The 27,270-nt window shown below is 38.6% G+C and overlaps 1 protein-coding gene across 2 annotated transcripts in view; it reads right to left on the bottom strand.

Moving 5' to 3' along the window:
• Window positions 1–27,270, bottom strand: part of Xpo7 (exportin 7) — a 92,290-nt gene that overhangs the window by 61,996 nt on the left and 3,024 nt on the right. For both annotated transcript variants that reach the window (XM_063234838.1, XM_063234839.1), the window contains exon 2: window positions 21,079–21,231. In XM_063234838.1, coding sequence (XP_063090908.1) covers window positions 21,079–21,231 — 153 coding nt within the window. The remainder of the gene's footprint in view (window positions 1–21,078; window positions 21,232–27,270) is intronic.

Here is a 27,270-nt window from a genome sequence, read left to right as displayed (position 1 = left end):
GATAAAGCTCGATCGGAATGCTCAGAGGAGCCCGGAGCCACTGCCGATTGTGGGTCTCCGGAGGACCCTCAGGGCTCTAATTCTGATTCTGATTCGGAAGGTTCAGAAGAGGAGGTTGTCTTCGCTAAACAGGACCCTCCTGCACAGCTTAAAGAGGAATTCAGGGCTCGGGAGGATAAAAAGGGGAACCAAACACCACCCTGCTCGAGCTACTCCGCCTTACGGGAGGAGCTTAAGCCCTTCCGCCCTTTGGCAAGTTCACGACCCACGATCACCCCCTTCAGGGTGCCAGGCCCCACTGCACCGCCGTGGCCGGAAGAGGAGTTGCTCCCTGGGCTGCCACCTCCACCCGTGGCCGCCAGAGGGCGCCCACAACCTATGGCACCACCCTGGTTAAAGGGAGAGCTACTTCCTGGGTTGCCTTCTGCGCCCCCATCTGGGGAGGGAGGAGGACGTTCCTTCCACCAGAGGGTATGGTCGCGGCTTCCCTTTGAGTGTTCCGGTCTCCATGCATTCCCGGTACAAGTAGGAGGCAGGGGAGGAGGAGGATATTATGAGCCCTTAGAAATTAAACAACTTAAAGCTATCAAGGACGCAGTTTCAGCTTATGGGCCCAATGCGCCATTTACCATGGCGCTTTTAGAGGCATTGGCAGGTCTGTGTAATCTCTTCACCTCAACAATCTATTGGTGTTAACCCAAGAGGACTGCGCCCCAATCATATTTGGCAAATGGATGTTACACACATCCCAGAATTCAGAAAACTCAAATATGTACATGTTTCGGTTGACATCGCTTCTCAGGTTATGTTTGCTTCGGCAGAACCTGGAGAAAGGGCCACCCATGCTATTAATCATTGCCTTGCAGCTTGGGCTGCTTGGGGAAAGCCCAATATATTAAAAACAGACAATGGTCCTGCTTACACCAGCAAAACTTTTGTAACATTCTGTCAACAAATGGATGTTGTCCTTAAGCATGGCATTCCATATAACCCTCAAGGACAAGGCATCATTGAACGGGCACATCGGACACTCAAGGGTGTCTTACAAAAGCAAAAAGAGGGGATAGGCCACGGCCTAACGCCCAAAGGAAGAATATCATTGGCACTCTTTACCATAAATTTTCTCAATTTAAACCACAATAATCATTCCCCTGCCATGGAACATAGCAATCCGTCCCCAACCGACAAAGGGCTGGTTAGATGGAAAGATGTCCTTACAGGACAATGGATGGGCCCGGATCCAGTGGTTAGTTGGACCCAAGGTGCGGTTTGTGTCTTCCCACAGGAACCAGGTCGCGAGCCGCTGTGGGTCCCAGAAAGATTGACGCGAGCAGTAAACTCCCCACCAGTTCCTGATAAAGCACAGGAGGATAAGCCCGCGGACACAAGTCAACTCGACCCTTCTGGGACCGACGCTCAGCGCCCGAGACCATCTACAAACTAAAATGTCTGGTTTGGAGTTTTTTCTATTCTGTGGGTTCCTATTAATCACCCCTGTGATATGCTCAGATTCCACAGAACCACCACAATATCTTTGGGGTCCTTGGCACCACCCGCCCACATTGGCACCTTTTTCGGCGGCCTCGCCCACCTCACCCAGGGTTTACACCATCAATCAAACAGTCCTTGATTATGACCCACCCGCTTAACTCCGGTCGACTCTCCATATCTCTTCCTTCTGTCCCACAATTACCTCTTTTTGGATCCTAATTGCCATGGCTATCCTAGTAGGGCTTGTGGTTATCAAATGCTTGTTAGACCGCCTTATGCAAACCCAGCAACAGGTCAAGGTCACGGCTATGGCAGCCATGCAAATGGCAGCGGGCGGCCCATCGGGTCGACAGGCCGCCGCATATCTCCTTCATGTCGCAGAACATCAGTTATAAAAAGCTGAGTGGGCAAGCCAATGACGGGTAAGACGAGAGACGTCCTCCCGGTCAACCTAAGATAGGCTCCACTCAGATATATATGGCCTTTAAGGCCAGGGGTCCCTCCTGGAGCCAAATTATTGGCATTGAGATGCGAGACCAAGGGTACTGCAGTGCCATCCGCCTCAAAGGTTGGGGGGAAGGCATGAATGAATGTCTATATGCATCCAGGTTCGGTTCATATATGCCTGGCCCTGCAAAAAAATGAACCACTCACCCTGAGCATGGTCCTACCGGGGGGATATGCACAAAACGAGGTGATGCACAGCAGGGTATAGACCTCTACATTCTCTCATGCCTCGGCCTACAAAGTAGACCCGCTCCAAGGTGTCCAACAATAACAAGATTATAAACACGCTAGAGGGACCCACATGACATCACATTTTCAAATAAATAAAAAAGGGGGAGATGTGGGGAGCCGCCTGACCGGTCCCCTAAGATGGCGCCCATTTCCTGCTTCCGGGTTCTTCCCGGCCCGAACAAGCCCGCCAAATTGCCACATCTGCCCAGCTACCGATGACGCTAGCCTATTAGCTTGCTGGGCTTGCTTTGCTATGATTGGATGCTGTTTTCCCTTATAAGAGACTGTCCCTGCCCCTAACGGGCAGAAGAGGAACCAACGTTGAGGGTGGCGGACCTTGTTAGGTCCGGTTCGCTGTACGCAATAAACTTTGAGAGCTGATCCTGCCCGAGTCTGGCCTCCTGTCTCCCGCGGCTCCGGTCAACTATTTAGATAGATAACGGGTTGCCCCCCTAATCTAAAAACTAAAGTAGTTAGTGGGACCCAAAATATACAAAGCACCCTGAGAAAGGGGAAGGGGAGGAATTGTCTAAAAAAGGAAGGCAGAGGACATTGTTAATAGTATATCAGGATTTAAAAGCCACATTAGTCTTATTGCTCTGTTTAGTTTAATTTTATTTTGTTTCAGTCTGTATACTCATAATAGATTTGAAGGCACAGACAGCTATCCTAAAAATAGCAGGATATACTACAGTTAACTAGTATTCTTAATTTCCTATTAATTTAAACTGAAGCCCTATATTACATATATTGTAATATGTAATATTTACTATGACTGATCTTATTTGAATCTGGTTTGTTAGACTGCTGTTTTGTCTTGACTGATTTTATTCGAATTTGGTATGCTTGATAGTATCAAGTCTAAGAGTAGAGGCAACTACTCTGAAGATGACAAGATGTAATAAGATACCTATTCCGGTTTTACTATTAACAGCTTTTAAAGTCCTACAATGTCTCCAATGCTGTTATTAAAATTGCCATGTAATGCTATGTTCAATTATATTATGCTTGATGATGTAGACAATTCTATTGAAAATAACAAGAGACAGCATAGTAGATCACCTAGTATTGTGGTTTTATATGTCTTTTTCGTTTCATGTTTTTCTGGGAATTTGTTTTGTTGTCTTGTTTTGATCTATTTTTTCCTATAATTTGATCTATTTTCCCCTATAATACAGAAAGGATAGGTATACATGTAGAGATTCACATATGTGTAGAATTTCTAAACAGTTTACGGGAACAGATTATATAATGCACAATGTAATGAACAGATACTCTGAAGAAGAGACACTAAGATACCCAGTGCTAATTCTGTAGCATTATGATATAAAATCTAGCAATACTATTATTCACTGTTTAGAGTGATATTAGTCTAATCTCTTATGTTTAATTTCAACATACGTAAAGATATGGACAGCTATTTCGAAGAGAGTAAGACACATTATGGCAGCCATTGCTGACTTCCCTATTGTCTGGTCTTGAAGACCTAAAAAGCCTTCATCATCTTGTTCTGATTAGTTTAGTACTACAATGTTCACTATGCATTTACTGTGTGTGAAGATGTGGACAACTATTTGGAAGAAAACAAGAGATAATATGATAGACAGTGAATATATCTCCAGTGGTCTTGCTTTGAAATCCGTGTTTCTTAAAATTGTTTCCTTATGAACTGTTTTGTTTTAATTTTACCCTCTTTGAAATAAAAAAAAAGAATTGCATAAGGCGACCCTGTCTCAAAAAGAAAAAATTCATTGAGCAAACAGCAGCAAACTCATCAGTAATAGTGAAAACCATCCTACACATCCTTTACTCACCTCTCATCTCCCTCATTCCAGCCAAAAATATTTTCAAGTTAGTGCAGATTGATTTAAATATATTTTATATTTTCTTTATTATTTTGTATTATATTACAGTATTATAATCTTTTATATGAATACTTCTGGGTTGCAGAATGAATCATCTAAGTTCCCATTATTTCTTATGGGAAAATTCACTTTGATATACAAGTGCTTTGGATTACAAGCACATTACCAGAACAAATTATGCTTACAAACCAATGTTTTACTATATCTTATCTTTGTTTTTTTTTTTTTTTTTTTTTTTTCTTTTTGAGGCAGGGTTTCCCCATATAGTTCAGGCTGGCCTTAAACTCACAGTAATCCTCCTGCCTCAGCCTTCAAGTGCTAGGACTATAGGAATTTATCACCTGTTTTTATTTTTGTGGGCTTGTTGGGAAATACAGTGCAGAAGAGGTAGTCAATAAAAACACACTGACTGAAAGTTTTAGTATCTGAGTTACTGAGAAAAATGCTTTTATCAGTAAACAAAAAGTTGGAAAAAGTCATGGTCAGAGCCCTGGGCAAAAAGAGAAACGATTCTACAACAGTTGCAATGGTTCATCATTGATTCCCTATGGCCACTTGGCTAGTTAATGACTAAACTCACCTAATTACTCAATAATTCAATGAATACTTAACACTGTGTTAATTTTTACAAATCAGTCTGTCGGTCTTGTCATGGACACCAACTATAATCCCAGCACTCAGGAAGCTGAGGCAGGAAGACTGCTATGAGTTCCAGGCCGGCCTGAGCTACAGAGCAAGGCACAAATCCCTATCTCAAAAACCAAACAAGCAACAAAAACTATAATTCAGTCAGTAACCTAATGCCTATGACAGTATTCTGAGATTTTTATCTTTATCAAATGCTTTGCTGATACCCAGATACAGTCTGTCTACATTTCTCTTTTCTACTAACATTACTGATTTGTCTTAGATTTCTTACGAAGACTTGAGTATCCAGATCAAATTGATCTCTCCAGTACTCAGCAATACATGCCTTAACCACATGCTGTCTTATTCTTTTTAATGAGTTTATAACCAGCCTTCCTTTGATAATCAACAGAATTGAATATATAGTAAGCAGCCAACATATAATTGCTTTATTACAGTAGAATGTCTTCTAAATGTTTGTTGTATTTGGGGAGAAAATGAGAACTGTCACCTTAGATCTACCCTCACTAAAAGGGAAATGGAAAGTAGGAAATATAATTCTTTCTGTATTTGGTGACCCTCAAGAGAAGGAAATAAGGAATGTTGTGTGTGCTTAAGAAAATTACTCACCGCTGTAATACCATAAAAATCTGCTTCACATCCTTAAATCTTATTCTTCAAACAAATTAAGGACACAAACACTTGGAAGAGAAACATATTCAGTTACAGCAATCCAAAAAGGAAAAAGGTTTACATACTTTTCAGATGATGTAAAACAGAGTATTCTGAAACATACTGTCAATCACTATGGCACCCTAACACTACTGTCTTCAACACTTTAATCTATGACATCCAAAGGTGTCCTTTGGGAACTGCTATAAAGTTTCCAGTTAAAATTCCTGATGAGCCAAGGAAAGCCATATTGTATGCCAATGCCTTAAAACATAAATTATTTTCATATCCTTCTCAAGATATAATTAAGATGAGCAGCGAACATAACAGCCAGTGAAAATATACAAAGCACTCTTTGTGGCTCTCAAAAATGTGGTCTGTGGAACCCTGGGGGCTCCTGAGACTCTTCCAGAGAGTGTAGGGGATCCAAGCTGTTTTCACAGTAACACTAGGACATTTGTACAAATGCTGCCCCAAAAAGGGTGCTGCAGCACAAACCAAGGCTGTGGCCTCAAGGCTTATTCACAGTATCCTTAAGTGCCACACACTCATTTAAAACAAAACAAAATTCAGCCAGTTTTACTTTAAAATGTCCTTGATGAAAGGAAAAATTGTTTGTATTGAATCTCAACCTTGAGACTCATCTATTTAATATTCATCGTGACAAAATGGGAAGTATGCATAAAACACTTTTGCTGCATACCGATAGGTTTTCATGGATAGGAAGCAAAGTCAAACAGTTTCAGATCCCACACTTAACCTTTACATAACTACCACTTGAAGTAATACTGAGCAATACCTACAATTACCTGGAAAGATTATTAAAAAACTCTTCCCTTTCCAACTACCTATCTGTGTGAGGTTGAGTTTTGTTCATCTACTTCAACCAAAACAAGTATTATAATTAAATACAGAAGTAAATATGAGAATCTATTCTAGCTATGCTCAATTAAGCCAGATTAAAGACATTTACAAAAAAAAGTAATGCTAGTTTTTTAAATGTCTGTGTTCTCATGGAAAACTTTCATAAAAAATTCTGTAATGGTGGTAATTCTTTTTGTAGCAACTGGGATTGAATTTAGGCCCTTGCAAGTGTTCTATCTCCCCAGTCTCGCCCTTCCAGACTCCCCCTTAATTTTTATTCAAACAGGATCTTGCAAGATTACCCAAATTGGTTTGGAACTTGCTATTTTCCTGCCTTAGCTTCCCAAGTAACTAGGATTATAGGCAGGCACCACTGTGTATAATTTATCCCATTTATCAAGAAATACTTAGGAAAACTATTTGCTACCTGTCTCCCGTACTGCCATGTATGGCCAAGTGAATTATTAAAAGTAAGCATTCACTGGAGTCTAAAAATAGAACTTTACCAACCACCAAAAACATTTTTCCTGTGACCCACCCTAAATACAATGCCTTCTTCCTCTTGATGTAAAGAGTTTTATTTGATTTTTACAGAAATTATACCCTTGTATTCCACCTATGTGTGCTTTCCTAGACTCCACAATAAGGCTCATTTTTAAAAAAAGTAGAATCCTTTATCTACTTTAAATCTCTTTTAGAGTTCCTCAAGTTTCAGCTTTCCTAAAAAGTGATAGATGGATCTAGAGATTGGAACAGAACCAGAACCCAACCCTTTTGGCAAGACTACTTACAGGTAGCATCCAAAAGACCTCCAGAAGCTCCAAATGCCCGCCCTTTGGTTTTAGGAGACACTGATGCTTAATAATCCTACCTATTCAGTCACTGGGGGATTGTAAAATGGTGGAATTTTAATTCTACCATTTTTTTTGCATTTATTACTTGCAGTTCATTTATAACATATTTTGCCCTTCATTCACTATTTGGTTCTCTACTGGTTCCATTTACTACAAAAAGGCAAGGTAAACATTCTATATTCTTTTCCTTTATCAATTTTCAAGATAATGAATTGGTTCCCTATCATCCTCTGAAGTCAATAATGTTTCTATTACTTTAAAAATACTACAAGAGGCCCGGGGATTTAGCTCAGTGGCATAAGCGCCTGCCTGGCAAGTGTGAGGCCGTGAGTTCAATCCCCGGTACTACAAAAAAAAACAAAAAACAAAAAACAAAAACAAAAAGTAAACAAAAAAATCCACTGAGAACTGATGGATTTGAACACAGTTGATTAATCAGCATGTTTTGGCTGGTCAGGACTAGATTTAACTACCTTAGATTTAGCATGGCTTGTGTCTAGACATCACTCCAAAGCCTTATATGAACACAGGCAAGGCTTTTTCAGAGGTGGCTGGATCTAGAATATATCCTAAGTACCCTGGATAAGATAAAAAGGGCAGAAAGATGCTGTTAAGGCCCCTTGTTTGCTTGCTTCTGCTATCTTCTAGCCATCATGAACAGTTTTTCCTGTGATGCCTGTCTGCCCTGCCACTTTGCTTTAGAGCCAGGTAATTACTGACTGAAATATCTACGAACTGTGAGCTACACAAACCTTTTCTCCTTTAACTTTGGGCGTCAGGTATTTTGTTTCAGCAACAAGAAAAGCAACTAAGACATCAACAAACATAAATGAACCTACTTCTCCACCTCTCTCCCCAATAAGGATTATTCCCAGGGCCTTCACAATGAACTACATTTTCTTTTTACTTTTTTGAGACAGAGCCTCAGTAAGTTGCTAAACTGCTCACGCACTCAAGTTTGTGATCCTCCTGCCTCAGTCTCCCAGAGTGCTGGGATTACAGGCATTTAACACCCTGCCTGGTTTGAAAAGGTTTATTTCTACAAGAAGTTATTTCAGTTATGGAAAGGCTAATAACAGTTCTTAAATATATAACAGAACTGAAGGGTTAGTGACAGAGTGACAAGAGTTAAATCTGAGATTGTAAACCCAGCGCTCAGGAGGCTGAGGTAAGAGGATCTTCAAGAGCTCAAGGTCTGCCTGGGTTACATAGTGAGTTCAAGGCCAACCTGGACCACAAACACTGTCTCAAAAAAACCAAAGAGATTAGGGTGAAGTGACTGAATCAAAGTATGCTGTTGATAAGAAGTTTAGATAAAATTTAAAAAATTAGTTTGCTAATTATATATTTTTAAAATGCTTCAATGACTGTCCCATGATTTTCAGAACAAGTTAAATCTCATTAGCTTGGTTCATGAAGCATATCTCTATTTTGTCACTTTGGCCTTACGTCTTGCCACTCTGTCACCCTTTGATCTTTTGGGGTAATATAAAATCTGTCAAAGTTGTCTGGGTGCTGAGTGTAGCTTAATAGTAGAGCACTTGTCTAGCATGGGCAAAGCCCTAGCTTCAATCCCCAGCACTCAAATAAGAAGAGTTACACATGGTTTCAATAAGGTTAGCAAAGTCTAAATGACACAGGCATAAATTATTTTTTAAAAAAGTGTCTGTTTTGAAGATGTCATTTTCCTGATACAATGTTATAAAAATTATCCACTAGTCAGGCTTGTTGGCACATGCATGCAATCTCAGCACCCAGGAGACTGGCAAGAGTTTGTGGCCAGCCTGCAATACACAATAAGACCTTATTTCAAAAACAAAAACAAATCAAACAACAACAACAAAAACATGGGGCTGGGCACTGAGCTCAACAACACAAGTGCTTGCCTGGCAAGTGCTAGGTGTTGAGTTCCACCTTTGGAACAAAACAAAAAACAAAAAACAAAAATTAAGTCAGGTGACATACACCTGTAATCCCAGCATTCTAAATTCAAGCCTAACATGGGCAATTTAGTAAGTCATTGGTTAAAAATAAAAATAAAAATAAAAATAAAGGACTGGGGATGTAGCTCAATATGAAGGCCTTGGGTTCAGACCTCAGTACAAACAAAACAAAACAAAACAACCCATCAAAAATAAAGCCAAGCACAGAAAGACAAACACTACATGTTCCTACCCATATGTAGAAGCTTAAAAAGTTGACTGTAGAAACAGTGTGGAAAGGCACTCACTGGAGGCTGGGCGTGAGAGGCTGGAATAGTGAGTATATCAAAATAGAACAAATAAATTCTAGTGTTCTGGAGCACAGCATCATCAGAATAACTTACTGAAACTCATTATGTATTATATAAAGAACTAGAAGAGTTTGATGGCTCCCCAAACAAAGAAATGATAGCTGCGTGAGGTGGTGCAAGCCTGTAATCCTAGCTGTTCATGAAACAGAGGCAGGAGGATCACAAGTTTGAGGCCACTGTGGGCAATTCTGCAAGACTTGTCTCAAAATAAAATTAAAAGGGAGTGGGTTGTGTTGGGGCACAGTGGTAGAGTGCTGGGTAGCATGCGCAAGGCTGTATGTTCAATCTTTAGTTTATTTGTTTGTAGAAGGGGTTGATGATAAATGTTTGAGGAGATGCAAATGCTAATTACCCTGGTATGATCAGTATACATGCATATATATATCAAATTATCACATGGAACCCCATAAATAGGTACAGTTGTGTCAACCAAACATTTAAAAAAGAAGTATCAAATAAAAACTCCAAAATCACTTACTGAGAGAAAACAATAGGAATATTCCAAGTAAAGGCAAAGTTTATTTTTAAGCTACAGAGAATATATTAGGAGCAAAATAAGAATACAAGGGCTAAATATGAAATTGTTGCATTTTATTATCAATTTCAAGTTTCCTAAGGGGAATATTTTTCATGCTCCCAATGAAAAGAATTATGTAAACAAAAATCATGTTTTCTCCAAAATAAGATACAAATAAAACTTTCTCCAAAAGATAATTTTCAGACACAGAGCAATTATCCTAAACATTTAAAAGCATAATAACAGATTTAAAGTGCCCATGCTCCCCATTCCCATTAAGAAACAGACGAAACCTCAAGAATTATTTATAAGGGTGTTGCTTATTCTTGGACCCTGAGATAAAGTCTCAATGCCCTAAGAGCATTTTGTTTTTATTTTTTTCCTATGGGCATTTGATTTTGGGCTCACATTCCTTTTCAGGGGTATACTACTGCCAAGCAGTTATGCTTTAATAATTTAGGACTTAAAAAGAAGGGTAACAGGCAGATATAATAGGTAAATGACATGTTCTGTCAAGTGGCCAAATTATATCATGAACTAGCTTCTCAGTGTTTTGAATACAGACAAATGGTGAGAAAACTGGGTCACCACATACAGCAGTATAGGACGCTGAACTCAAAGAACTTACAGGGACTGTGTTATGGGGATGGGGTTTATTCTCAGGGAGATGAAAATGTTCTGGAGGTACAGTGCTGATCGTTGCACAACACTGTGAATGTACCAGCAGCTGCTGAGTTGTATACTTCCAAAGGGTGAATTTGACATTACGTGAATTTTTCTTCAATAAAAAGAATGTACAACATATCAGTCAATATTCCAGACATCAGCTAGCATACTAAACATAAATATATTGTTAATTTAAAAGTAACTAAAATCTGTAAATCCATCTTCAGTAGCATAAGAGCAACAATCCTGAGGAATTCCTACCTACTTCTATGTTTGTTAATGTCTGTTACGATAACATCAAAATAATACATCCATACTGGAGGTCTCGAAGGCAATATTTGCCCTTTAAAAAGCGGCTCTATAGTAACCAAGTTGAGAAAGGAGAAACACTGGTAAGACCCAAACATTATCTGTATCTTATTTCTCTGAAGTTTTACTATTAAAAGTTTAATGAAAGTGAGAATTTAATTTAACAAATTTTATGTCTTTTATAAATCACTTGAAAGCCTCTAAAGATTCATTTACCCATATAACATTTCTACTGGAAAACTGACTATCAATTTTAACATAATATCTTCTTAGTAACTATAAATCACTTTTATAAAGGAAGAACAAAGATATCCAGAATCAGGCCCTGATTTCTTTGTTGGTTTAGGGAACTTCAGTTTCTGCTTCATTCTTCACAATTAAAGTTCCTTGTCAGTATCTTCTACGGATTTTAGCAAGCTTTTCAGTAATAAACTCACAGCCCCTTTTAGGTGCTGACAACTGTAGATGGGACAGATGGGGACAATGTAGTGACAAGGAGCAGTAATGGGAAGAAAAGACTCAACAATGAGCTCCTTCAGAATTCTAAGGCCTTGACAAGTGGTTTAAAGAGCATACTAGACTTAGCTCTAATGGAGTCCACCAGCAAAATATTAACTAAAAGCCTTTGCTACTATTCACATAAGCACTAAGATATATAACATCTGAGTACAAGATCAGAAGTGCTTTGGCCTGCAACACAGCAGATAGAGATGTTTTAAAAGTAGATACAGTTTCATAACTGGACTGGTGTATTTTGGAAATATATTTCGCAAGTCCAAATAGGACAGATTTGTTTATTCAATCAATATGAATTCATATATGCTTTAGAGTGATTTATGATATACCAATGATTATGTTAATTATTGATGTTTCTATAAACATTTTTTGGCCTACTTGAAAATTTCACAAGATATGCAAGTTTGAAATTTTTGAGACCTTACTGTGCTGGAATTAAAAAGTTAGAATATAAACTAGGTACAGTGACACATTCTTGTAGACTCAGCTACTCAGGAGGCCAAGGCAAGAGAATCACAAACTCAAGCTCAGCCTTGACAATTTAGAGACCTTTTCTCAAATGGCTCAAGTAGTATGGCTTGGGGCTATAGCTCAGTGGTACAACACTAGCCTAATACACTCGAGGCCCTAGAGTTCTACTCCCAGCATCCAACATGAACAAATGAATGAATGAATGAATAAACAGTATGACTAGATTTGATTTAGCTAGTAAGTCTGCAAGAGTGACTCAAAGACTGATGACAGCAAGTCTGGACAGTGAGCAACCAACTGAATCACTTAAACCTGCTTACCTCTCAACTCATACCATGAATTTTGCTGCCAGCTTCACTACCCTACATTTGGTAGACATTAATCCTCTACTTCAAGTGAAAACAAAACACAACACTACCCACAATACAGCGTTCCACACTGGCCACTAATAAGATTATATGAGTATAAGAAGTTCCGGTTTGGTAGAAAATGACATCTTAATAGGTAATACTGATTTAGTATCAGCTTGTTTTGAAGTCTCATCTAGCTTTTGTCCCTCTGTCTCCAATGGTCTAAATAGGCTGTATCTTATTGGATTTTATTATGTACGATAGTATAAGCAAAAACCTTTTAAAGACAAGGAGATTATACAGAAACCATTGTTCATTTTCTGTTAGTCGATTCTAAATACTCTGTAATGCTGTCATTCTCTTGAATGGTTTTACATTGTTTTGATATACTTAATGCTACAGTATATGAAGTTGTACTCAAGGATTTCAAAGAAAGAGACAATATGGTAACTACTTTTAGGTTAGGATTATCTGGTGGTGAAACACTATTCTGCTTAAATGGTTATGTTTTGATCTGCGCTGTTTCGTTGTTATGCCCTCTTTTATCTCAATCTCCACTCCATTATTTACTTTTTTATCTTTATCCTTTTAATTAAAGGAAAAAAAATAGCAGGATATATTATAGTAACCCACTTTGACTTTTCATTACCTTGATTTAAAGCCCTGTATTACTCTCACCATCTGGTTTTTAACTGATGTTCCCCTATTCTGTTTTGCTGGATAGTATCAGGTTCGAAAGTTTGGGCATCAGCTGTGAAGATAATGAGATTCATTATGACGCCCATTCTTGTTGACTTTTATCTACTTTTGAAGACCTACAATTTCTCCAATGTTTTGGTTTTGTCGGTTTTATTCTTTACTGTTTTGTTCAATTGTATTATAACTAACGATATAGGCAATTCTATTAGAGATAGCGGGAGGCATTATGGTAACCATTGTTGATCACCTTGTATTATGTTTTTACATTATCTATTACGTCCACCCCTTTGACTTGACCGATTCTGTTCTGTTATGTCACATTTGGTTTTACTCTCTTCCAAAAAAGTAATAAGAACCGTGGGAGCAATGAAACCCAAAATGTGTAATAGTCATGGTACAAAAGAGAGGAAAAGAAAGTCCTCCAAACTATATAACTGCATGTATATTTAAGTGTATAAGATAGAAAATGATATCACAGAGTTTTATTGGATCAATGAACAGAACTGTTTGCAGTATCATTGATGGAATGTCCACTTTACAAGCTTTAATTTTGTGACTTGAACAATTATTTCTAAGATGACAATATGTAATCTATTAACTAGTGATTTCCTACTGTTCATTTTTTTTTTCTGTAAATCTGTATAACTTGTACCCTTTCCCTGCTTTTTTTTTTTCTTTTCTCCTTAAATAAAATTTAAAAAAAAAAAAAAAAAAAAAAGAAGTTCCGGTTTGGGAGCTGCCAAGTTAAAGTGAAAACAGCATTAAACTGAAGAATTTCGGAGTCTTCCATATGCTAATACACATCATGAATTTCTAAGACAAAGATTCAACATGCAGTTTCTTAATCCTATGACCAATGAGCCATGAAATACTTAGGAAATGCTGCTTTTGTGGTCTCACAAAAAAAGAAGATTTATGAAAGTTTGGGGATTTGAGATCCTCTCAGATTCCATTATTTAATCCTTACAGTCACACTGGTGAGGAACACATCCCATTTAATTATTCTTTAAAGGGCAAAAAATCTAGTGACCTAGATGTTTTGTGGGATCACAGATTCTTGAAACCCAAATGGCCTTTTGAAACAAGAGCAACTGTGTCCGTTATATCTATTAGACATAAAGAAAAGCCATGGTGGAAGGAATAATTATCAAAGATCTCTAAATGGCTGCTAATTAGAATCACTTGGCGCTTCTGAGTTTAAAAATTAAGTCACTACTATCAAAATTCTGACTCAGGCTTGGGGGCATAGCTCAGTGGTAGAACACTCGCTAATTAGCACGCAAAAGGCTCTGGGTTCATTCTCTAGGGCCACAGAACAAAAAACTTATTCTGTAGGTACCATGGAGTTTGAAGTGATTCTAACAGAGGCAGGGTTAGAAGGAAGGGTGCACAGGAGAGAGAGGAAAGGATGCTTTCAAGAGGATGGAGTGGAAGGGCAGATGCCTCCAGCTGCCACCTCAGAACGGTGTCAGTAGTGAGTCCTGGATCATAACAGTAAGAATCTAACATCTCTTGGATCTTCAGTGTATGCAGCAGGACTGTATCATTGGAATAGTACGTATCTGGACTCAAATTACTACTCTGCAAATTACTGGCTGTGTTGAAGCTGGGTGCTTCAGATTCCTCATCTATAGAATGAAAACAGTATATACCTGATTGTGTTGCCAGGAAGTTTAATTCAGTAATGATTATAAAGCACTTAGCAAAATGTCTGACACATGCTAAAAGTTCAGTCAATAGAGCTTCTTTGTTATTTCTGGTCAGTCTTTTCTGTGGCAAGTAGCAATATAACGGTTAAGGGGAAAAAAGGTTCTAAAAGGTTCATTTGCTTAAAAACATTACACAAAAATTTTTTGAAAAGGACTCTTCAGTCAACAGAATAATACTGGCAGTCATCAAAAATGAGGATAGCAGATGAAAGATGGGAGAGGTAGATGAGTTGGTTGGTCAAGATCCTGTCCCATATATTCCCAACTCTACTGTACGGATAAGAAAACTAAAGCTCTGAAGGTTAATTATTTGTCCATTAAATGGATTAAAACATCAGCCTTGCTTCAAAAATCCAATGTTACTTCCACTAAACCATACTATCTAAAAAACAAACAAAAAAACCAAACAACAAAAAAGGAAGTCCTAGCTATGAGAAAGAAGTAAAAGGCCAAACTACTCAGTAAAAGCAAATATAACCAAATATATGAGTAGCAACTACTTCATTTAGTGAAAAGAAGGTAGAATGGTTGATATTTTGTGTTAACTTGAGAAGTTCAGAGGTCTAAGGAGCAGGCAGAAGAGGGAACCCCACCAATGGTGTCAGTGCTACACTGGTTCTGGGGACATGGTGGGGCTGCTTACCTCACCAAAGAGGAAAAGAAGTTTGTGCGCCTCCCCACACTCTGCTCTTGTTACTTTTGCTGTCTTCTGCTGCCTTGAACTGTTGCCCCTGTGCCACATCACTTTGCTTTGGAGCCAGCTGATTATGGACTGAATCTCTATAAACTGTGAGCTAAGTACAACCTTTTCTTTTTAAACTTTGGGTATAGGGTATTTTGCCCCACCAATGAGAGAAAAGTAACCATGGAGGGAATATTAGGAGGGTACTTGAACTGGGGGAGTTTAAGATTAGTCTTAATCCTGACTCTCATTGGTTGTGTGGCCTTGGGCAAAATCTTTAAAAGAAGGTTGCATCTGTGTGTGTGCATGTACGTATGTGTCGGTAGCCTTGGTCTTGAATTTACCATTTTTATGTCTCTGTCTCCCGTGTGTGCTGAAATTACAGATATACACCATCACATGCTCAGACGGAAAGCATTTTTGAAGCAGGTTGGGACTTTTGGTTCCAGTGATACGGCAAACCAGTTAGTGTCAAATCTTCCTGCCACAAACACTTATAGCTGCTATTTAAATAATAGAAAAATACTTTTAAAAGCATGGCTGTGCCAACTAAAGAGTAGGGGAAATCAACAGGGCCACAAAAAACCAAAACCAAAGTAATAACCATAAACGCTAATCTGTGGACTAACACAGTGAAGACAGGGAATGCTGATTTGGGGTTTGGTAATCTAAAGGCTTATGTTTTGACATCTTTACAAGGACAAAAGATGCCATGGGCCCAAGTCAGCAAGGGAGCTGAAACCAAGATTGTAGGGGTTTTTCTTCTGGTGCTAAGAACAGAATCAAGGGACTCACATATGCCAGGCAAGTGCTCTACCATTGAGCTACACCTACACCCCAGCTTCCTGGGAATTCTTAACTTGTACGTACAACTAAGGACTGGTTCACAACTTGCTTTAGGAAACTACAGGTCAAGAAACTACAATATAGAGTCAGGGGTTTAGCTCAGCGGCACAAGCGACTGCCTGATAAGCATGAGGTTATGAGTTTGATCCCTAGTACAAAAAAAAAAAAGAAAGAAAGAAACTGTAATATAAATGACCTTTGGGGCAATGATGCTTCTGTGCCAGGTAGGACTGAATGCAAAATCTCTGAAAGAGGATGTGCCAATCCAAGCCATAGAGGTTCTCACAGATGAAGCTGTATTTCAGTTTAGCTCACAATCTAAGACTTCAATAAACTGGATGCCATGACAGAGATGAGTATAAATATTGAAGTAATCAGAAGTTTATGGAGCCAGCAACATACCTCAGTGGCACAGCACCTGCCTGGCAAGCATGAGGCCATGAGCTTGATTCCCTGGTACCCCCCCCCCATAAAAAAAGTTTATGAGAAGAAGACACTATGAAAAAGGCAGATTTGAATAAAGAAAAAATAAAACTTTCAAAACTGGAAAATTAGCTAATGAAACCAAAAGCTGGGTTAAGTAGCTGAATAGTCACATCTACAGGAAGTTAGTGAACTTAAAAGAGAATCTGGAAATTATCCAGGCTAAAAAAGAGAATTAGAGACATGAAATATGAAAGGAGGTGAAGACACACACACAGCAGGTAAAGATTAAAAATATGTCTAAAAAACTTTCAGAGAAGGGGTAGATAGAGAAGGTAAATGTAACCATGGAACTCTCAGAAAGGCATGAAAACCATGAGGTCTCAAATTTATTCACTGTAGGATGTAGTAGACAGAATAAAAACAACCCTATCCCAGGCAACTCCAAAATAAAACACAAAAAAGATTTTAAATAGGGGACCACCTAACTTATTTTCCAAATTAAAGCACTTACCTGAGACAATGCTAAACCAAATAGGTCCCCATGACAACAGAAATCAATTGGGACGGCTCCAGATTGTCCTGGTCATGATACAGGTCACTGGACTAAAAATGTAAAGGGAGTGACACCAGACTTGCTGAGAACTAGACACCAACTCTTCAACAGGGGAGAGAAAGTCTTTCTTTGTTTATATATCCAGCTGTTCTCTCTCTCAAAAGTGAGAGTTAGGCAAAAACATTTTCAGAGGAAAGCAGATGAAGTTTCATACTATAAGACCTTAGCTGCTCAATAGCTACTAAAGGATTCACGTATCAGAAAGAAGCAAATTCATTCTAGGAGGACAACACAGAGATTAACAAGTAACAATTCTATGATTATGCAAATAAGTTAGAAAACTTTGAAAAAGTAAAAAATATTTTTAGACAAGTATAACTCACCAAAAGCAACTCAAGAGAACCTGAAAAGATTTATGGTTCCACTCAAAAAACTGGGGATGTCAGTAGGTCAGTGGCACAGTACTTGCCTAGCATGCATGAGGCTGCAGGTACACCCCAGTTTACAAACACACAACCAAACTTCCGGGCTAGATGGCTTTATGGTGAATGCTACAAACATTAAAGTACTAATATCAGTTTATTAAAGCTGCTCTAGAAAAGAACAAAAGAAGAGGGGAAAGAAGGAAAGAAGCAAGGGAAGGAAGGAAATAAGGAAAGGAAAGGAAGAGAAGGGAGGAAAAAACAAGTTGGGTGTGGTGGCCCACAGCTATAATCTCAGCACTCTGGGAGACTGAGGTAGGACTGCAGGTCTGAGCCAACCTGGAACAATTTTTCAAGGGCCTCTCCAACAAAAAAAAAGACCAAAAAGGGGCCTTCCAGCCATGCATGGTGGTGCAACCTGTATTCCCAGCATTTAGGAGGCTGAGGCATGTGGACTGCTGAGTTCAAGGCCACATAGCAAGACCTGTTTCTTTCTTTCTTTTCTTTTTTTGCAAGACCTGTTTCTCAAACCAAACCAAACCAAACTAACAACAACAACAACAAAAAAACCCAAACGAAAAGGAACAGGGATGTAGCTCAGTGCAAAGGCCCTTGGTTCGAGACCCAGTAACAAGAAGGAAGGAAAGAAAGGTTCTCACCTAGTTACAAAAATGCTTTAAAAAAAAAAAAAAGCACTAACAACCTAATAAGCTTAACAAGCTGACTTAAAAATTCCTATGGAAGTGAAAAAAGCCAACAGTAACACAGGATATCTTCAACAAAAACAAGGTTGGGAGCATCCGTTTTACTAAACACCAGCGCTTAGATAATGTTACAGAAAACGAGATATAGACCACTGGAGGAAACACCAGAAAGAGGAAACTCCGCAGGTTAGTGGAGACAGGCTGAGGGACTGCACAGTAAACAGCGCTGAGGAAATTCCTGGGGGAAAGGCAAACTTCAAACTCTGCTCAAACTTCAAGTCACACACAGCAGCACAGCCTACCAGCCCAGCATTGCGGAGGCTGTGTGTGGGGGTGTCACAATTTCAAGCCCAACCTGGACAATTTAGTAATTCAGTAAGAGTCTGTCTCAAAAAATTAAAAATGAGCTGGGGATGTAGTTCAGTGTAAAGGCCCTGAGCTCAAGTCCCACTGTAAAAATCAATTTAAAAATTTCAGTAGATGAAACTGAGATGTATGATGAAAGGTAAGATTTATTTTTTTCATAGAAACAGCAATATATTTAGAATATATTTAGCAATATATTTAGAATAGATTTAATCAAAGAACACTAAGTATTTTTAATGCAAAGCCTGTTTTACTATGAAAATGTAATTATTTCTATAGATATAATAAAGTATATACACATACATAATATACCACATACATAATATACACACAACTTTAAATGCATATACAGGGAGAGTATCTTTAATCTGAAAATTCAAAATCCAAAATGCTTCAAGATCGAAAACTTTCTGAGCGCCAATATGAATCCCCAAGTGTAAAATTCCACACCTAGATTTCAAGTGAGGGGTTACAGCCAAAAAGCACATGCACTAAAAATACTGTAAAAATCACCTGCAGCCTATGTGTACAAAGTATAAATGAAACATATGGGGATTCTGTGTTTGAACTTGGATTTCATCTTTATAATCTCATTCTGTATATGGAAGATATCTCAAAAATTTTTAAAAAACTGAAATCTTGGCCAGGCGTGGTGGCACACTCCTGTATCCTAGCACTTAGGAGACTGAAGTAGAAGGATCGTTGCAAGTTTAAGACCAATCTGGGCTACAAAGTGAGCCCAAGGCCAGCCTGAACTGCATAGTGAGACCCTGTCTCAAACAAACAAACAAACAAACAACAAAACACCTGAAATCTGAAACATTTCTGTTCCCAAGCACAGCAGATAAAGGGTACTCAAATCTATTTAACTAGCATAGAAGAGATAATAAGTGATTTCTCCAGTATTACATCATTTCTCATGATCCAACTCCAACAAAACACCAAAGTAAAAACAGAAGTTTTCTTCCTTTATGAATTACATGGGTAATTATGATCTCCTCTGTGGTATATTTTCATCTTTTTGCTATTAATCCTGCAACTGCAAATCAGAATCAAGATATTGCACAATATTTTCCTCCTTGTTTTATCAGTTGATTTATGGAAGGAGCATTTTAATAAGTCACTCAAATTTTGGAAAGTCTAGCTGGAATGCCTACATAACAACCTGACATATTTGAGCTCTTGCTAATAAACTCAACTTCATCTCTTGCCTTGGCTCATTGAGCTTCAGCCACAAGAGTTTTTGGGTTGCTCCACAGGAGATGTCTTTCTCCCTCAGCATCTTTAAACATGGTTTTGGGGTGGTGTGATAAGTGTCTCCTTTGTTCCCCCCAAATACAAAGTGTGACTCCATACTCCTTCCCCTGTACTACTGGACCTTCATTCTGAATCTTTTCTAAATTTTGAGTCAGGGTCTTGCTAAATCACCCAGGCAAGGCTCCAACTTGAGATCCTCCTGCCTCAGCTTTCCAAAGTACGATTACATCCAGCAGTTCTCTCTTAAATTATTTCATTACACTTTTTTCTTCATTGTATTCATCACAATTAGCAAATATACACTTATTGGTATAATTTGATGACTATTTGTAAACTCCATGAAAGCAAGGCCCAGCTCTGTTTTGTTCTCTGCTTTATCTTTAAGCAGAGCTTGCTTTATTTCTAGCACAGTGACTACTCGATAAGAGAAATACACAATTTAAAAACCCATTTTCTTATCCTATTTTTGCCTACACTTTGTTCCAGCATGTTTACTTGTACTTTTGTTTCACTTTGCTAACTGTATAACAAAATTAACAGCCCAGTTGGAAAAGTTAAAATTATCTCCAAAAACAATATATAGTTAGCTATCTTCCAAACAAAAGACATAAAGAGTTAGCTTTTATTGTAGCATCAAACTCAATCCTAAGCTTACGTGATTCCAACCTCAACTCATTTACCAGATAATGATAATCTGATTAACACGGACATGTAGTAAAATTATTGGATTCATAAATGTGACACTACACACATACAGCTGTAGATAAACAAAAACAGATTTGGTAGAGAAATGCTAACTGGTTTAAAAATGCTTTCTTCACACACCCACACACAAAAAATATAAATTCAACACAAAGCAAGTTACTGTTGTATATAATCAGAGTAACTGTCTCTTAACAAGATCAGGCAATATCCCAACATTAAACAAATTTGTATGTGTGACTGGGGAGCTATATATTTATAAAGGCTTGAAACCTCAAGGGAAAGATATTTTCAAATTGTACCACAGCCTCTATTAAATACCATACTAGTAGAAATAGTAACACTTCAAAATTCAGCAAAAGAAGGAAATTTCAATTGTTTTCTACAGCCTTAGAATGCGATGTGTGCCTAAAATTGTGACAGTAAAGTAACACAATACCATTGGCCAATTAATATTTTCTTGTTTTATAGAAACACACCCTTGATTCTCTAAAGAAAGTCAGCTGGACACCATGGTGCACACTTGTAGTCCCAGCATTCAGGAGGCTGAAGCAGAAGGATCGCAAGTTCGAGGCTAGCCTGGGCCACACAGTGAGTTCAAGGCCAGCCTGAACCATATAGTGAAACCCTGACTGAAAAAAAGGACAAAAAAAGAAGTCAATGTACATCACAGTCACTTTTCCTTAACTGTCCTCCATTTCAAGTGTTATTTCTTTATACTGTGAATCCCAGATACAAAGAATAATCTATAGTTTCTGAGACTAGCTGCCAGTGTATTAGGATTTAAGCATGTCTTCTGGCCTCTTGACTTACGGTCACTACTACTACTACAAACTACTACAAACATTTGAGAGGAAGAGTAAGAGGAGATAAAAAGAAACAGGCATAAAGGGAGAAGACAAGTGTTTTTACTGCCATAAAAAAATCCAGAAGAAAGCATCTCTGCTTTCTTCTCTTTTCCCGTGAGAAAACCTCAGACACCTTATGTACTCCTTTAGAAGGCTCAAGAAAGGATAAGAAATTCAAAACAGAACATGAAAAGGAAAAGATAAAAACAATCACAAATACTTAATCATAAAACACTGAACTTCGATTCAGAGAAACAGAAAAACTCGTAGTTTCTATTTACTCTATGGGAAAAAAAGTAAAAAATACTATTAAGTAAATGTTTCTTAAAAGGCTCTAGCATACATGCCCCACATAATGCTGATTTTCTCATTCTGTGGAATTCTAAATCACTTTTTCCTTTAACAGTTTGTAAAATATCATTTAACTATTCAAGTTTACAGCATCACATGGTCTATGAAAAATGCTTTCCAGGAATACACTGAGTTAAAAAAAATAAGGAATACCAGGCACACTGGTCAGAAGACTCTTCTAACAGATATACATGTATTTTTTTAAAGCAGCCTTTTCTGGACATCCCTGAAACAATGGCTAATGGGGGATAAATACATGATGGGGGACATAGAAAAGAGAACCCAGTTTTCTGAAAGTTAAAAACACGACAGATAGACCAAGAGCAAACAGAATACTTACTTTTAGTTGCCTTAGTAACAAAGAAATTTTTAAGAGGTATTTTGGGAGCTCCAGAAGTCAATAATTATGGTTTATTCAAACTCGTAGGAATATAACATCTTGTTTTGCATCAAATGCATGACAGAATCACTGCTAACTCTCCCAAGCATTTTACTTTTGCCAAGTAACAGAATCTGGGGCTACTGCAGCAAACACTAGAACAAAATATCAGCATTTCACTCAAGTCTTCCAGGTGCTGTGAGTTAATCAGAAATTTAGATGGGTACACACAAATATTCCACAAATCTGTAACACACTGAAGGCTACTGAAATGGGCCTTCACTATGACAATGTGGGTTCTAGCCTAACTTGGTAAAAGATCAACCAATACCCATGGGACATCATTCAAATGTACACAAACACCTCAAGCCATACATTCAAGACCCACTGACTTTCTTCCTTGACGGTTTATCCCCTCTATTCAGCTACACAGAAACGCGGAAGTCGCCTTACTTTACATACTCAACTACCAGCCAGTCCCCTATTAACTTCCTTAACACCAAGCCGCTATCCTAAGAGTTACCACCTTTTTGCCCGGGGGGGGGGGGGGGGGGTGTTACTGGGAATCAAACTCAAGACCCCACACTTGCCATGCAGGCACTGTGCCACAGAGCTGTATCCCCAGCGCTAAGGGTTATAAGCTTACTCTAATCTCCAATTATTTCTAGCACAGACTCCCTCATCTCCTACTTTGTTTGCACCTACCCAATTTTCTCAATCATCGCTACAGTAATTATTCTGTCACTTGAGCTCTTGGCATTCCACTCCTTTCCTACCAGGTCAGCCTCATTTCTTACTGTTCCTTTCTTTCCTATACAGAAGCCATGCTTCTTATCATCTTCCTGTAATATTCCGTGATCACACAGCTTTGCTTATGGTTCTTTTTCTGTCCTCTGAGCTCTTACAAACTTGGAGGACACTAACTCTTTCTAAAGCTTCTTCACTTGCCACTTTAAGCAGCTCCTCTTGGCTTACGGAGGGAGGACTGGCACTTGTGTCTCATGTCCACGCATATACATGTCCTATCACTAATACCACCTTCTAACCTCTACTGGCACAGACTTCTACTATTAAGGTCCTCTGCTACACATGCTATACTTTATTCACATTTATATCCCTACGCCCTAGCCATCTGGTTATAGTACACAGTCAACCAACACCAGTTGGGGCCCCATGGGTACACAGCTGTAATCCCAGCACTCAGGAGGCTGAGTTTGTGGCCAGCCTCTGCTACATAGTGAGTTCAAGGCCAGCCTGAACTATGGTACAGAGCAAAATTGTCTCAATCCATCAACCAACCTTAATGAGTATCTCTATGTTAGCAAAATAAAATGTAAAAATTTTTGCAAAATAAGAGAATAACTTTAATAATATGTTTATTAGCCTTGGTATCACTATTTAGAATCAGTCACACCTGCCCTTAAGAGTAGACTCACAGGCCAGGTGTGGTGGTGCATGCCTGTAACTCTAGCACTCAGAAGGCCGAGGCAGGAGGATTGTCTTGAGATCAAGGCCAGCCTTGGCTACATAGTGAATGTAAGGCCAGCACAGACTCTGTAGGAAGATCCTGTCTCAAAAAGACCAAAAAAAAAAGAAAAAAAAAAGTTTTCAGCAAAGTAAAACTTTTATTTTATTATTTACTTTTGGTACTGGGAATTGAACTCAGGACCTTGTACTTGCCAGGCCAATGCTTAAATTCACTCTTAAAATAAGCCATGTTGGAGACTTTAACTCAGAATATTTTTTATTCTTTTTAATGGTGGCAAGCTAAACAAAACAAACTATGCACAATACATATGCATCAGTTTATAACTATAATACACTGTAACCCTGGAATAACCTTTCAAAGAAGTAAAAAAAAAATATTTGTGAATAAGCTTTTCAATAAAATGTTGTGAACATTTTCATCTAGAAAGGATCACATTTTTAAACTCTAGTTCTAAGTTTCATAAATGGTCTGAAGTTTGCAGGCAAAATTCTGTGTAGGTTCATTTCCTCCTGCCCCCAGCAGAGGGTGGTAAGACGGCTTCCACAGGGTTCTTAAAAACAGATAAAAATCCCCAATGCTGAAGACTGTGTTTCCTGCTGGCTTTGAAGTTAAACTGTTAAGTTACTCAGGATGAGTTGTAAAAGTGTATTTAGCAATCAGATGACTGGATAGTTGTTACCTTGAGGCCAGGTTCTAACAAGGGTTGAGGGGAACGGGAGGGCGGGAGGGCTTTGGGCTGGGAGCACTGATCTGACAGGGAGCTGGCTACAGAGGAGTGAACACTTTGTGAAAATTCATCAAACTGAACACTCATCATTTTTGTACATATCTGTAGATATCACATTTCACTGAGCTAAAAAAAAACTCCAAACATCAATAACAAAGAGGGGTCATTCACACAGAGCAGACATCGTTAGAGGGTTTTTAAAAAAGAATTCCTTAAAAATAGTGTCATAGGTGACAGCAGTCAACAAGGAGCTGAGGCCCTCAGTCCAACCAACAGCCTGCAAGTGCCAGGCCCACCAAGAAGCAGGCATGTGTGCAGAAAGCTGGTTCACCGGCCATAGTCAAACCTGGAAAGTGACTATAGCCTGGCTGACAGCGTAAACTGTGAAGGAGACCCTGAACCAGAACTCCCAGATCAGCTGCTCCCCACTCCTGACCCGAGAAAGCCTGTGAGATAAGTGTAGGGGGGTTTCAAATAAAAATCCTTACACATACTGAAGTGAGCACAGTAGTCTCAGTAGCTGTACCTACAGAGACACATTAGTGTATTGGTTAAAACTGGCAACTTTCCCTCCTTGAAGGATTGTGCTACAACACTGCTTTCAAAATCCAACCAAGAAAGAAGAAAATACAGCTGGTGGTTATGAATATCAGTTTCTGCATGAAAGGGAAGCTAATTTGTCTGTAAGATATAGAACAGGGATCTTCTCAATGCTTGCTCTATTATCTCTAAATAAATCAGAGATGACTCCATCACAGTAGTATTTTTCTCTGTCTTATAGCGTAAGTGTTTGAAGGATACCTCATGCATACATACACTCTTTAATTTTTCTCAGTTTGTTTCACAAGGAAAAATACTAAAATCAGAGTTATGAAAATAAAAATAAAAAAAAATAGGCTTAGGATTTAGTAAGGCCTTGGGTTCATTCCCCTAGAGGAAAACAAAATGAAAACAAACAAAACATTTATTTACAATATAGACATATGGCACAATATCATGCATCTGTAAGTTTCAGTTACTTAACAAGCTGAGCAGGAGAGTCCTTAAGAGTCCTGGAGATAAGGATCAGCCTAGGTAACACAGCAAGATCCTGTCATAAAAAATGAACCACAGACCTATAGCGTGTATAAATCCACAAAAGAAGCTGGGAATAGTGGCACATGCCTCTAATCCTAGCACTCGGGAGGCTGAGGTAGGATTGCTGCAAAGTTGAAGCCAGCCTGAACAATGAGTTTAAGGCCTACACTACAAACTGACCCGGTCTCAAAACAAAAATAAATAAAGTAAAATAAAACCACAAAAGAGAGAGTTTGGCTAAGAGCCTGGACATAACTATGCTATTATCATTCAACACAAAAGTACAAATGTAGCAACACGTTTCAAAATTGACATAGTTAGCCCCACCTTTTTTGGGGGGGAGAAGGGATATTAGCAATTAAACTTAGGGCCTTCAAACTAAGCTACATTTCCCAGCCCATTTTTTATTTTTAAGACAGGTTTTTGAGGGGCTGGGGATTTAACTCAGCAGCATAACTGCCTGCCTGGCAAGTGTAAAGTAGTGAGTTCGATCCCCAGTACCACAAAAACAACAACAACAAAAAACCACACAAAACAACAACAACAACAACAACAAAAAACACGATAGATTTTTGCTAAGTTGCCCAGGATACATTTGAACTTCCTATCTTTCTACCTCAGCTTCCCAGAGTGCTGGGATTACAGGGCTGCACCACCACACCTGTCTGATATATATTCACTCTTGTATCTACATTTGTGTCTCTGAAGCCTGGCCAAAGACAGCATCAGACAGACTCACACTTTAGCTTCTGGCTCCAGGGTCTTTCTCACCCTGCATCCTCTGGAGAGCAAAAGGCCTTGTACATATTTAAGCATTCTGGCACTGTATTAGTTTAGCTGGAAAAAAAGTTACAAAAGTTACTGTTTTTTCCACTTAAGGTTTCTCAAAAGTTGTATAAGACTCCCTTTTCAAAATGAACTACGCATTGTACCTATCATTCCATGGGACATTTTAAAAACTGACACCTGCATGGCAACTGTGAGGTCCTGAGTTCAATTCCCAGTATCCGAAGGATTGAAATGATAACTCACTTTTGGTATAATCAGGCTAACTTTTTTTTAACTCTATTAAATTTTAATCTGCCAGTTGTAAAGATTCTTCACCACTCCCTAGACTTACATTGGCAGTCAATATTTAATTACTGCACCTGAAATGTAACACAAACCATGACTGCCTGGAGAAGTCTTTTCTGTTACCACATAGTTATGATGCAGAACCCAGTAAATAACCTCTGTGTTAAAGGTGGGCATAGTGGCGCAAGCCTGTAATCTCAGCATTCAGAAAGGCTGGGGTTGAGGATCACAAGTTCTGGCTCAGCCTGGACAAGTTACTGAGACCCTGTGTCCAAAAATGAGAAAAGGGCTGAGGATGTAGCTTAGTGATACAGCACCCTCTATTCAATCCCCACTGAATAAATGTTCTGCATAAACATTCAAAAAAAACCCTCAAATTATTCTTTACTATTATTACTCACATTATATAATTACATTTAAGATACTTACAACTTAAATAATGTATTTAATATATAATTATATTACATTCTTTCCTTTTCCTCTCAGGCTTCTGAATACCAGCTACAGTATGAAAGTTAACATGACCCTCCTTAATCTTTTTCATGATTACCCTTTACTGAGCTCTCATCTCTTTACAATAATTAGCCAGCAAGGGAAGATATTCAATCCTCATCATCTTCATTTAACTTTTTTTTCTTTTAAAATGAAAGAGGGGTAACCAAAGATAATTGCAACAAATGACTTTGAGTTTTTCCTCCCAAGCACTGGGAGAGTTAAAGTCACTTA

This window comes from Cavia porcellus, unplaced genomic scaffold (assembly GCF_034190915.1).
Source record: "Cavia porcellus strain 051 isolate PalLab524CR breed Dunkin Hartley unplaced genomic scaffold, mCavPor4.1 scaffold_24, whole genome shotgun sequence".
NCBI classification, from domain to species: Eukaryota; Metazoa; Chordata; class Mammalia; order Rodentia; family Caviidae; genus Cavia; species Cavia porcellus.
The sequence above is the reverse complement of the archived record's forward strand: the minus strand, read 5'-3'. Positions and strand labels throughout refer to the sequence as shown.